Source organism: Salvelinus namaycush, chromosome 16, assembly GCF_016432855.1.
Source record: "Salvelinus namaycush isolate Seneca chromosome 16, SaNama_1.0, whole genome shotgun sequence".
NCBI classification, from domain to species: Eukaryota; Metazoa; Chordata; class Actinopteri; order Salmoniformes; family Salmonidae; genus Salvelinus; species Salvelinus namaycush.
The window spans coordinates 38,961,322-38,973,811 of NC_052322.1; the positions used below are offsets into that span (position 1 = coordinate 38,961,322).

At 48.5% G+C, this 12,490-nt stretch overlaps 1 protein-coding gene across 1 annotated transcript in view; it reads right to left on the bottom strand.

The window, feature by feature from the left end:
* Positions 1-11,476, bottom strand: part of LOC120061667 (extracellular sulfatase Sulf-2-like) — an 18,248-nt gene extending 6,772 nt beyond the window's left edge. Inside the window, exons 1-9 of the mRNA XM_039011562.1 lie at positions 11,454-11,476; positions 10,710-10,838; positions 8,004-8,060; positions 7,317-7,452; positions 4,914-5,139; positions 3,346-3,637; positions 2,537-2,633; positions 1,112-1,206; positions 89-148 (exon numbers count right to left, since the gene is read on the bottom strand). Coding sequence (XP_038867490.1) covers positions 89-148; positions 1,112-1,206; positions 2,537-2,633; positions 3,346-3,637; positions 4,914-5,139; positions 7,317-7,452; positions 8,004-8,060; positions 10,710-10,838; positions 11,454-11,476 — 1,115 coding nt within the window. The remainder of the gene's footprint in view (positions 1-88; positions 149-1,111; positions 1,207-2,536; positions 2,634-3,345; positions 3,638-4,913; positions 5,140-7,316; positions 7,453-8,003; positions 8,061-10,709; positions 10,839-11,453) is intronic.
* Between the last annotated feature and the right edge of the window lie 1,014 nt (positions 11,477-12,490).

Consider the following 12,490-nt stretch of genomic DNA (forward strand, 5'->3'; position numbering starts at 1 on the left):
ACATAGAGTTCATAAGAACACCTGGAGTTCACATCTCTTTCTTATAGGAAGGACACACATGATAAACAACACAAACCCAGCTCCTTACCTGAATGGGTGAATGCTGCTTCCTTTGTGCCTAAGCTTACTCTTGTACTTAGACTGGTAGCTGAAACACACACAGATATTGACATTATCAGCATTTATGATACATATCTGCAGGGAGAACCACATTTGAGTGGTAGAGTCACTGTAATGTAATGCTGGCGTTTAGTGTGTGGGTGTTGGTAAGGAATCAGTTGAGCAACGTAAACTGTGGATTGAGAAGAGGAGAGAAGAGGGGAGGAGATGAGCGGGGAGGAGAGGAGAGGAGAAGGGAGCATAGGGGAGCGGAGAAGAGGGGAGGAGAGGGGAGGAGAGGAGGGCAAAGGAGAGGGGAGGGAAGGAGAGGGGAGAAGATGATAGGAGAGGAGGGAAGTGGTGAAGGGAGGGGAGGAGAGGAGAGGGGAAGAGAGGAGAGGAGAGGGAAAGAGAGGAGAGGAGAGGGGAAGAGAGGAGAAGAGAGGAGGGGGGAGGAGAGGAGACGAGAGGAGAAGAGAGGGGAAGAGAAGAGAGGAGAAGGAAGAGAGGAGAGGGGAGGGGATGAGAGGAGAGGGGAGGGGAAGAGAGGAGAGGTGAGGGGGAGAGAGGAGAAGAGAGCCGAGGAGAGGGGGAGGGGAAGAGAGAAGAGAAGAGGAGAGGAGAGGAGAGGAGAGGAGAGGAGAGGAAAGGAAAGGGAAGGGGAAGAGAGGAGAGGAGAAGAGAAGAGAGGAGAGGAGGGGAAAGGGAAGGGGAAGAGAGGAGAGGAGGCGAGGCGAGGCGAGGCGAGGCGAGGCGAGGCGAGGCGAGGAGAGGCGAGAGGAGAGGGGAGAGGAGAGGAGAGGGGAGAGGAGCGGAAAGGGAAGGGAAGGGGAAGAGAGGAGGCGAGGAGACGAGACGAGACGAGACGAGACGAGACGAGACGAGACGAGACGAGACGAGACGAGACGAGACGAGACGAGACGAGACGAGACGAGACGAGACGAGAGGGGAGAGGAGAGGGGAGAGGAGAGGAGGAGAGGAGAGAGGAGGGGAGGAGATGTTCTCTCTTTACATGTAGCGGAGACAGTCACACTCCTCTGGGCGGGCCTTCTTCAGGTGACCCCTGACTTCTCTCAGGTTCTTGATCTTTGTCTGCAGGGTCTCAATCTGAGAGAGAGGCAGGACATTAGATTAGACAGAGAAATGTCACAACACAATGATGTGGTCCTCTACAGCTGAGTTGTTAGAGCATGGCGCTTGCAAAGCTAAAGTAGTGGATTCGCGTCCCAGTACCACCCGTTCAACGAATTCATAATTATACAATCAATGATTTCATTAGCAGCTATTGATTGTCATTACACAAATCCCTGTGACCACTGAAGATCAACTGCATTGAGAAATAAAGCATCATTGTTTTGTGGTCATATGTGGGTTATGTAAGTGTCTGATAAGACTGGCCTCATGGTCGATATGGGTTATGTAAGTGGCTGAGAAGACTGGCCTCATGGTCGATATGGGTTATGTAAGTGGCTGAGAAGACTGACCTCATGGTCTATATGGGTTATGTAAGTGGCTGATAAGACTGGCCTCATGGTCGATATGGGTTATGTAAGTGGCTGAGAAGACTGACCTCATGGTCTATATGGGTTATGTAAGTGGCTGAGAAGACTGACCTCATGGTCTATATGGGTTATGTAAGTGGCTGAGAAGACTGACCTCATGGTCTATATGGGTTATGTAAGTGGCTGAGAAGACTGACCTCATGGTCTATATGGGTTATGTAAGTGGCTGAGAAGACTGACCTCATGGTCTATATGGGTTATGTAAGTGGCTGAGAAGACTGACCTCATGGTCTATATGGGTTATGTAAGTGGCTGAGAAGACTGGCCTCATGGTCGATATGGGTTATGTGAGTGGCTGATAAGACTGGCCTCATGGTCGATGTGAGTTATGTGAGTGGCTGAGAAGACTGACCTACCTCATGGTCGATGTGGTTTATGTGAGTGGCTGAGAAGACTGACCTCATGGTCGATGTGGTTTATGTGAGTGGCTGATAAGACTGGCCTCATGGTCGATATGGGTTATGTAAGTGGCTGAGAAGACTGGCCTCATGGTCATATGGGTTATGTAAGTGGCTGAGAAGACTGACCTCATGGTCTATATGGGTTATGTAAGTGGCTGAGAAGACTGACCTCATGGTCTATATGGGTTATGTAAGTGGCTGAGAAGACTGACCTCATGGTCTATATGGGTTATGTAAGTGGCTGAGAAGACTGACCTCATGGTCTATATGGGTTATGTAAGTGGCTGAGAAGACTGACCTCATGGTCTATATGGGTTATGTAAGTGGCTGAGAAGACTGACCTCATGGTCTATATGGGTTATGTAAGTGGCTGAGAAGACTGACCTCATGGTCTATATGGGTTATGTAAGTGGCTGAGAAGACTGACCTCATGGTCTATATGGGTTATGTAAGTGGCTGAGAAGACTGACCTACCTCATGGTCGATGTGGAGTTTGTGGTCCTTCCAGGTCTGCACAGACTTATAGATCCCTGTGTCACACTTCACTGTGTCATCGGCCAGGATGGAGCACCTGAGGAGAGGATACACAGTGAGCATTTAGCCCAGCTAACAACACAATAATGTAGTATTAACAACACATTCAAACACACAGTTTTAAAGCTGAAATATGTCACTTTAAGTTTAGTTTCTGTTATTTTACTTTTGGTTTTGTACACCAATTTCAAACAGCTGAAAATACACATTTGGGGGGATGGGAAATATATTTCACAGCAGTTTAAATTGTACAATAATGCTCTACATCACATGAGTCAGACTCATTCCCCGGAGGGCAGAGTGTGTGCAGGGTTTTGCTCCTCCCTTGTACTTGATTGATGAATCAAGGTCACTAATTAGTAAGGAGCTCCTCTCACCTGGTTGTCTAGAGCGTATTATATATAATTGAAAGGAAAAACCGAGTATGGGAATCCCTTCTCTACACTTTACTTTTTGTGTTAAGTTAGGTGAACTATTCACATTTTAGTAACCAGGAAATGGCGGAGGAATTTCGGGCAAAGTACACCTTCAACACATTCAACATGCAGTACTAGCAACACATTCAACATGCAGTACTAGCAACACATTCAACATGCAGTACTAGCAACACATTCAACATGCAGTACTAGCAACACATTCAACATGCAGTACTAGCAACACATTCAACATGCAGTACTAGCAACACATTCAACATGCAGTACTAGCAACACATTCAACATGCAGTACTAACACAGTACAAACACACCCACCCATCCACATAGAACCTCAACACAGTCCCTGACCTGTGTGTGACTTTGATGTCAGAAGGTACTATAGCCAGACTGTTGCTGCTAGTCCTGGGACTGATGGTGAACCCCATGCCACTGAAGTCGTCCTCAGTGTCGTCGCGTGGCCCCGGGGCCCCAGCCTCACTGAGGTTCCTGGGGGACAGTACAGGCTGGTAGCCATCCCCCAAGTCTACAGCATACAGGTCCCCTCCTATCTCCATCTCCACGGAGCGGGCAGAACGGTTACGGGCATAGCTCTTGACGGCCTTCATCTCTGTCAGGAAGAGAGCAGGGTGAGTTAGTGGAGGAATTTCTACATAGTATTTAGGCCCTATCAGGCCCTATGAGACTTTAAAGGCACAATGTGTAGAAATCACTCTGCCATTTCATGGTCCTGATTTGAGGGGTGTCGAGAAACACTGTACAATCTCTACACCCCTCAAATTCAAATCCGGACATCGAAGCCAGAACCACAGTTTGTTTCATTGTTCCCCTTTTCAAAAAACAAAAATATAGTATTTTCAGCTGTTTGAAACTGGTGTGCAAAACCGAAAATAAAAAGACACAAAATATTAACTTCAGCACAGGATGCATAGAAATAGAGCACGTAGAATGAATCAACCGCTTATCAGACTTACTTTCAATGAGAATCAGAGATCTACAACTCACATTTCTCCCACAGTTACATACGGAACCTTTAAATTAGAACTGTGAGTGAAGTTGTCATTGTCTCCACAGGGTGGCTCCCACATATACCATCAGTGATGAGAAGTGAGCTACAGTGCAGTCATGCAAGGTTGAGTGATGAACATTTTGTAGAGTAGAATTTAATGTGTTTGCATGAGAAGTGCGTGATCAGAGTGTTTGTGTGCTGTACAGTATGAGTGTCAGAAGTGACCAGAGTGTTTGTGTGCTGTACAGTATGAGTGTCAGAAGTGACCAGAGTGTTTGTGTGCTGTACAGTATGAGTGTCAGAAGTGACCAGAGTGTTTGTGTGCTGTACAGTATGAGTGTCAGAAGTGATCAGAGTGTTTGTGTGCTGTACAGTATGAGTGTCAGAAGTGATCAGAGTGTTTGTGTGCTGTACAGTATGAGTGTCAGAAGTGACCAGAGTGTTTGTGTGCTGTACAGTATGAGTGTCAGAAGTGACCAGAGTGTTTGTGTGCTGTACAGTATGAGTGTCAGAAGTGATCAGAGTGTTTGTGTGCTGTACAGTATGAGTGTCAGAAGTGACCAGAGTGTTTGTGTGCTGTACAGTATGAGTGTCAGAAGTGACCAGAGTGTTTGTGTGCTGTACAGTATGAGTGTCAGAAGTGACCAGAGTGTTTGTGTGCTGTACAGTATGAGTGTCAGAAGTGACCAGAGTGTTTGTGTGCTGTACAGTATGAGTGTCAGAAGTGACCAGAGTGTTTGTGTGCTGTACAGTATGAGTGTCAGAAGTGATCAGAGTGTTTGTGTGCTGTACAGTATAAGTGTCAGAAGTGATCAGAGTGTGTGTGTGCTGTATGAGTGAACGTGAGAGTGAAAAAGATGTGCCACATTCCACCTACTCTTCTTGGAAAGGAACCTTTTCTTCTTGAAGGCACTGAGTCTGAAGCTAGGGAACTGGTCACAATTGCAGCCTTCTGGCTCTGCGTTGTGCTCTGCTTTGCGCTGGGGGTAAAATTGGGACCTGATGTTGGCAGGGCCCTCTTTCCGTTCTGCAGACATGCTGGCCATGCCCTTACACTTATACAGCCTCAGTTTCCCTGTAGCATCCTCAACACACTGCCACTTCTGCAGGGAGAGAGGAGAGGGGGACAGGGGTTAACACTGAGAGAAAAACATAGTGTATTTTTAAATGCACACACACACACACACACACACACACACACACACACACACACACACACACACACACACACACACACACACACACACACACACACACACACACACACACACACACACACACACACACACACACACACACACACACACACACAGGGGAGGGGAGGGGGGGACAGGAGAGGAGAGGAGAGGAGAGGAGAGGAGAGGAGAGGAGAGGAGAGGAGAGGAGAGGAGAGGAGAGGAGAGGAGAGGAGAGGACAGGAGAGGACAGGACAGGTGGAGAGAGGAGATGAGAAGAGGAGTCGAGAAGAGAGGAGAAGAGGGGAGGGGAGTGGAGGAGGGGACAGAAGGGGAGAGGAGGAGAGAAGAGGGGAGAGGAGAAGAGAAGAGCAGAGAGTAGAGGAGAAGAGAAGAAAGGAGAGAAGAGGCGAGGGGAGAAGAGAAGAGAGGAGAGGAGGGGCGAGGGGATAAGAGAGGAGAGGAGAGGCAAGGGGAGAGAAGAGATCCTCTAATGAAGTGTTTGACTTTTCCCCTTCTCATTTCTGCTCCCACACAATCCCGTTATGTCATAATTAATAGGCAGATACAGTACTGTAGTGTGAACAGACAGAGCACAGAGCAGGACTGCTGCAGTCTTACAATTATACAGATTCTGTTGACACTTTCTCTGTCATGTGTTTTTAATTAACATATTTGATGTCAGATGGAGAAAAAAAAGAGTTCAGGTGTCAGAGGAAATCCATCAGGATCCAAGAGATAAAGTTACTGACAGAGGAAATCCATCAGGACCAAGAGAGAAAGTTACTGACAGAGGAAATCCATCAGGACCAAGAGAGAAAGTTACTGACAGAGGAAATCCATCAGGACCAAGAGAGAAAGTTACTGACAGAGGAAATCCATCAGGACCAAGAGAGAATATTACTGACAGAGGAAATCCATCAGGATCCAAGAGAGAATATTACTGACAGAGGAAATCCATCAGGACCAAGAGAGAAAGTTACTGACAGAGGAAATCCATCAGGACCAAGAGAGAAAGTTACTGACAGAGGAAATCCATCAGGACCAAGAGAGAAAGTTACTGACAGAGGAAATCCATCAGGACCAAGAGAGAAAGTTACTGACAGAGGAAATCCATCAGGATCCAAGAGAGAATATTACTGACAGAGGAAATCCATCAGGACCAAGAGAGAAAGTTACTGACAGAGGAAATCCATCAGGACCAAGAGAGAAAGTTACTGACAGTGAAAAATGCCTTTAGAGACAGGAACAAAAAGCTGTGAGAGAAAGGGAGATTGCTTGGTTGGATTCAGAGATCCCTTGGGGACTCTACTATTCAATGGTCCATCTTGTTAATACATATCTGAGTTCTTCAAGTTGCAGGTGTGTTTGATCTGACAGCTAGAGAACTGTCACACCCTCTCCCCCACTGTCCTTCATTAGCAAGGTGGGATGGAGTGTGTATGTGCGTGTCCTGGGGGACAGAGCTATGGCAACAGACCTGACTCAAACCTAATCACCTGAAACACAGCTGTTTGGTTTCAAAGCCTGGTCATCCTGAGAGATAAAAGCACCTCAGTAAGTCCTGTCTATCCTGTCTAAACCCACAGTGAGAATCCAACCTGCAGGTTATACTCAGTCTCCTCTCCTCTCCTCTCCTCTCCTCTCCTCTCCTCTCCTCTCCTCTCCTCTCCTCTCCTCTCCTCTCCTCTCCTCTCCTCTCCTCTCCTCTCCTCTCCTCTCCTCTCCTCTCCTCTCCTCTCCTCTCCTCTCCTCTCCACCAGGACAGAACACAGCAGCTCTTTCTCTTTTTATAGCAGCAGGGGATCAAGAAGGTACAGAGCCTTTTTAAGTAGATTATCAGACACACCAATTTACTGCTCTTTACTTATAGAGGTGAGACGCAAAGATGAGAGATGGATGGGGTGACTAATCAAGTGTTGTACTTTCAGTGTGTTTGCTTCAGGGGCGAACATTCGTGTGCAACTGTGAATTAGATTGTTAATTGAAGTATGACTGTGTGTGTGTGTGTGTGTGTGTGGGTGCGTGTGTGCATGCTTGCTTTTGTGTGTGTGTGTGTGTGTGTATGTGCGAGTGTTTGTGTTTGTGTCTTCCTGGCTGCCTACCTGTCCCAGCTGTTGGCAGGGTGTCTGGTACTCTGTTCTCTGACACAGGTCCTTGACCCGCTGGTACTTAGGCAGGAAGTTCTCCTCCTGGGCCACGTCCTTCCCTGAAGACGCATCACGCATGTGGAGCAACTTCCTGTGGACACATACACACACACGAACCAAACCCACAGTCATGGAACTATACACCAGGTTGTTAGGGTCCTGCATGCTGATTAGCAGTGACAATATATCCCATAAACCACAGGTTCTCAGGAATTATCACTTACATGATGCAGCTAATGACATTAGCAGAGGTTGCATTGCCAGATATGGGTTTGATACCAAGTATCTGTCGGGTAATATTAAGGCAAGAAAGACATGAAATAATGAGGCATTGAGCACTGTGACCTCTCTACTTTATCTCCCACCACACACTCTGATGAATGTAACCGGATGATTTAATGGGCACACAGACTGCGGTATCGTTATGTAAAACAGTGAGATGAGTGGCGTGGCTGGTTCAGCGGTAATTCCACAACCTCCGCCAAACGTACTGTATCTAAGATGACGGCATAGGTTCAAATCCGGCCTGCTGCCCTGTCCCCACTGTCATTGACACAATCTCTCTTCAATAATGTCAGAAAATACCCTTACAAATATATTTAAAAAACTGAAGAAACAGTGAGGTGATATCCTGTGACTCACCCTCTTTCCACCAGGAACGAGTCTCTCCACACCTTCCCCTTCTTATTCACCTGGAACCTGACAACCAGGAAAGATAAAGACAGACCCATCAGACGTCTCCTTCATTGACCAGGTACTACAGTCAGAACACCATGTAACGCTTGAGGAAATTATAATTCCTACACTCCGTAGAGCGACAGCCTCCAGTGATGATAAAATGCAACAGGTAGTGAGGGAGATAAAAAAAAACAGCCCTGGGTCAATCTGAGAGGAAAAACAATCGATAGCACACTTCAGGTGTTCTTTTGGATGAGGACAGAAAAAAAGAAAGTGATCGAACATAGAAGAAAAATAAAGTGGAATAAATCGGTCTCTTCCCTGAGTACTCTGACCTTCTCCTGCCCTGCTGCTCTGATATGAGTTATTGATCCATCGGCCTACAGTGCTGCGCCCTCTCTCCTCCCTCCCCCATTCTCTCTCCCTCTCTCCTCCCTCCCCCTTTCTCTCTCCCTCTCTCTTCCTCCCAGCACAGCTCTGCTCTCCTCCATCCCACGACCTCCTCTATTCCCCACAGCCTCTCCGTCTATCCCCACAGCCTCTCCTTCTATCCCCACAGCCTCTCCTTCTATCCCCACAGCCTCTCCTTCTGTCCCCACAGCCTCTCCGTCTGTCCCCACAGCCTCTCCTTCTATCCCCACAGCCTCTCTTTCTATCCCCACAGCCTCTCCTTCTATCCCCACAGCCTCTCCTTCTATCCCCACAGCCTCTCCTTCTATCCCCACAGCCTCTCCGTCTATCCCCACAGCCTCTCCGTCTATACCCACAGCCTCTCCTTCTATCTCCACAGCTTCTCCTTCTATCCCCACAGCCTCTCCGTCTATACCCACAGCCTCTCCTTCTATCCCCACAGCCTCTCCGTCTATCCCCACAGCCTCTCCGTCTATACCCACAGCCTCTCCTTCTATACCCACAGCCTCTCCTTCTATCCCCGCAGCCTCTCCTTCTATCCCCGCAGCCTCTCCGTCTATCCCCGCAGCCTCTCCGTCTATCCCCGCAGCCTCTCCGTCTATCCCCACAGCCTCTCCGTCTATCCCCACAGCCTCTCCGTCTATCCCCACAGCCTCTCCTTCTATCCCCGCAGCCTCTCCTTCTATCCCCGCAGCCTCTCCTTCTATCCCCGCAGCCTCTCCTTCTATCCCCGCAGCCTCTCCTTCTATCCCCGCAGCCTCTCCTTCTATCCCCGCAGCCTCTCCGTCTATCCCCGCAGCCTCTCCTTCTATCCCCGCAGCCTCTCCTTCTATCCCCGCAGCCTCTCCGTCTATCCCCGCAGCCTCTCCTTCTATCCCCGCAGCCTCTCCTTCTATCCCCACAGCCTCTCCTTCTATCCCCACAGCCTCTCCTTCTATCCCCGCAGCCTCTCCTTCTATCCCCGCAGCCTCTCCTTCTATCCCCGCAGCCTCTCCTTCTATCCCCGCAGCCTCTCCTTCTATCCCCGCAGCCTCTCCGTCTATCCCCGCAGCCTCTCCGTCTATCCCCGCAGCCTCTCCTTCTATCCCCGCAGCCTCTCCTTCTATCCCCGCAGCCTCTCCTTCTATCCCCACAGCCTCTCCTTCTATCCCCACAGCCTCTCCTTCTATCCCCACAGCCTCTCCGTCTATCCCCACAGCCTCTCCGTCTATCCCCACAGCCTCTCCGTCTATCCCCACAGCCTCTCCGTCTATACCCACAGCCTCTCCTTCTATCCCCACAGCCTCTCCTTCTATCCCCACAGCCTCTCCGTCTATCCCCACAGCCTCTCCGTCTATCCCCACAGCCTCTCCTTCTATCCCCACAGCCTCTCCTTCTATCCCCACAGCCTCTCCTTCTATCCCCACAGCCTCTCCGTCTATACCCACAGCCTCTCCTTCTATCCCCACAGCCTCCCATCAGGCCAGGCAGCTAGCCTCCCCTGCCTGCGGAACAATTTCACAGCTATCTCTCTCTGATTACAGCTGCAGAGCTGGGAAAGAGAAGAGAATCCCCCAACAGACAGACAGACAGACAGACAGACAGACAGACAGACAGACAGACAGACAGACAGACAGACAGACAGACAGACAGACAGACAGACAGACAGACAGACAGACAGACCAGCTCCTGGAGTTATTACTTTGTCTTTGAGGGATTATGTATTTTCTTTGACATCTTTTTTTTCCGTTAACGATGGCAATATCCAGGCTGGGCAGGAGGAAGAGGTGTCGCTGGGATGTCAACTGATGTCATGGTAACTAAGCAGACTGAGCCATGTTCAAAGATTGTTGCGGTGTCACAGTTTTGAGGAAAACTCATTGGTCAAACCCAGGTGTTAGATTGGGCTCTTTTGAAGTAATTTTACCAGAGTAGAGCAGGAACCCTGAGGGAACTCAAACCTGTCAGTGGCCTGTGCTAATGTACAACTCATAATCAATAGAACCGCCTAGCGCAGGGGTCTGGGGTCTTACCCAAGAGGTCCAGAGCCTGTTTGGTTTTCCTGTTCTACCTGATCATTTCTGGCACCCACCTGGTGTCCTAAATCAGTGCCTGATTAGAGGGGAATCATTTAAAAAGCAGTGGAACTGGCTTCCATGTCCAGAGTTGAATTTAAGGGACCTAGAGTATATGCAGTGACTTCTGTCAGTGATCTATGGCCTGCCAACATACAGAATACACATAGTTATGGGCAGGAATTGCTCCTTTTCTGCTCCATACCTGTTGACTGGCCTCTCTATGTCCAGCAGTTTGAGGATGGACTTGCCGTCCATGTCCGGCGGGACATCCATGCCAGCGATGTCCAGGATGGTGGGCGCCAGGTCAATGTTCAGCACCATGTGAGGGTTGCTATGGAGACGCAGGGAGAGATAAGGGGACAAGGTTATTACAGCGCGTGTCAGATGGTATCTGGTTGGTTAACGTCAGCTGATGAGAGAGAGAGGGATGGAGAGCGAGAGAGTGAGAGATGGGAGAGACTGAGAAACAGAGAGAGAGAGAAAGAGAAAGTGAGAGAGAGATAGAGAAAGAGAGAGAAAGTGTGTGTGTGAGAAAGTGAGAGAGAGACAGAGAGATATATATATATATACAGTGGGGAGAATAAGTATTATTGCATGACATAAGTATTTGATCACCTACCAACCAGTAACAATTCCGGCTCTCACAGACCTGTTAGTTTTTCTTTAAGAACCCCTCCTGTTCTCCACTCATTACCTGTATTAACTGCACCTGTTTGAACTCGTTACCTGTATAAATGACACCTGTCCACACACTCAATCAAACAGACTCCAACATCTCCACAATGGCCAAGACCAGAGAGCTGTGTAAGGACATCAGGGAAAAATTGTAGACCTGCACAAGGCTGGGATGGGCTACAGGACAATAGGCAAGCAGCTTGGTGAGAAGGCAACAACTGTTGGCGCAATTATTAGAAAATGGAAGAAGTTCAAGATGACGGTCTATCACCCTCGGTCTGGGGCTCCATGCATGATCTCACCTCGTGAGGCATCAATGATCATGAGGAAGGTGAGGGATCAGCCCAGAACTACACGGCAGGACCTGGTCAATGACCTGAAGAGAGCTGGGACCACAGTCTCAAAGAAAACCGTTAGTAACACATTACGCCGTCATGGATTAAAATCCTGCAGCGTACGCAAGGTCCCCCTGCTCAAGCCAGCGCATGTCCAGGCCCGTCTGAAGTTTGCCAATGACCATCTGGATGATCCAGAGGAGGAATGGGAGAAGGTCATGTGGTCTGATGAGACAAAAATATAGCTTTTTGGTCTAAACTCCACTTGCCGTGTTTGGAGGAAGAAGAAGGATGAGTACAACCCCAAGAACACCATCCCAACCGTGAAGCATGGAGGTGGAAACATCAATCTTTGGGGATGCTTTTCTGCAAAGGGGACAGGACGACTGCACCATATTGAGGGGAGGATGGATGGGGCCATGTATCGCGAGATCTTGGCCAATACCCTCCTTCCCTCAGTAAGAGCATTGAAGATGGGTCGTGGCTGGGTCTTCCGGCATGACAACGACCCGAAACACACAGCCAGGGCAACTAAGGAGTGGCTCCGTAAGAAGCATCTCAAGGTCCTGGAGTGGCCTAGCCAGTCTCCAGACCTGAACCCAATAGAAAATCTTTGGAGGGAGCTGAAAGTCCGTATTGCCCAGCGACAACCCCGAAACCTGAAGGATCTGGAGAAGGTCTGTATGGAGGAGTGGGCCAAAATCCCTGCTGCAGTGTGTGCAAACCTGGTCAAGAACTACAGGAAACGTATGATCTCTGTAACTGCATTCAAAGGTTTCTGTACCAAATATTAAGTTCTGCTTTTCTGATGTATCAAATACTTATGACATGCAATAAAATGCAAATTAATTTCTTAAAAATCATACAATGTGATTTTCTGGATTTTTGTTTTAGATTCCGTCTCTCACAGTTGAAGTGTACCTATGATAGAAATTACAGACCTCTACATGCTTTGTGAGTAGGAAAACCTGCA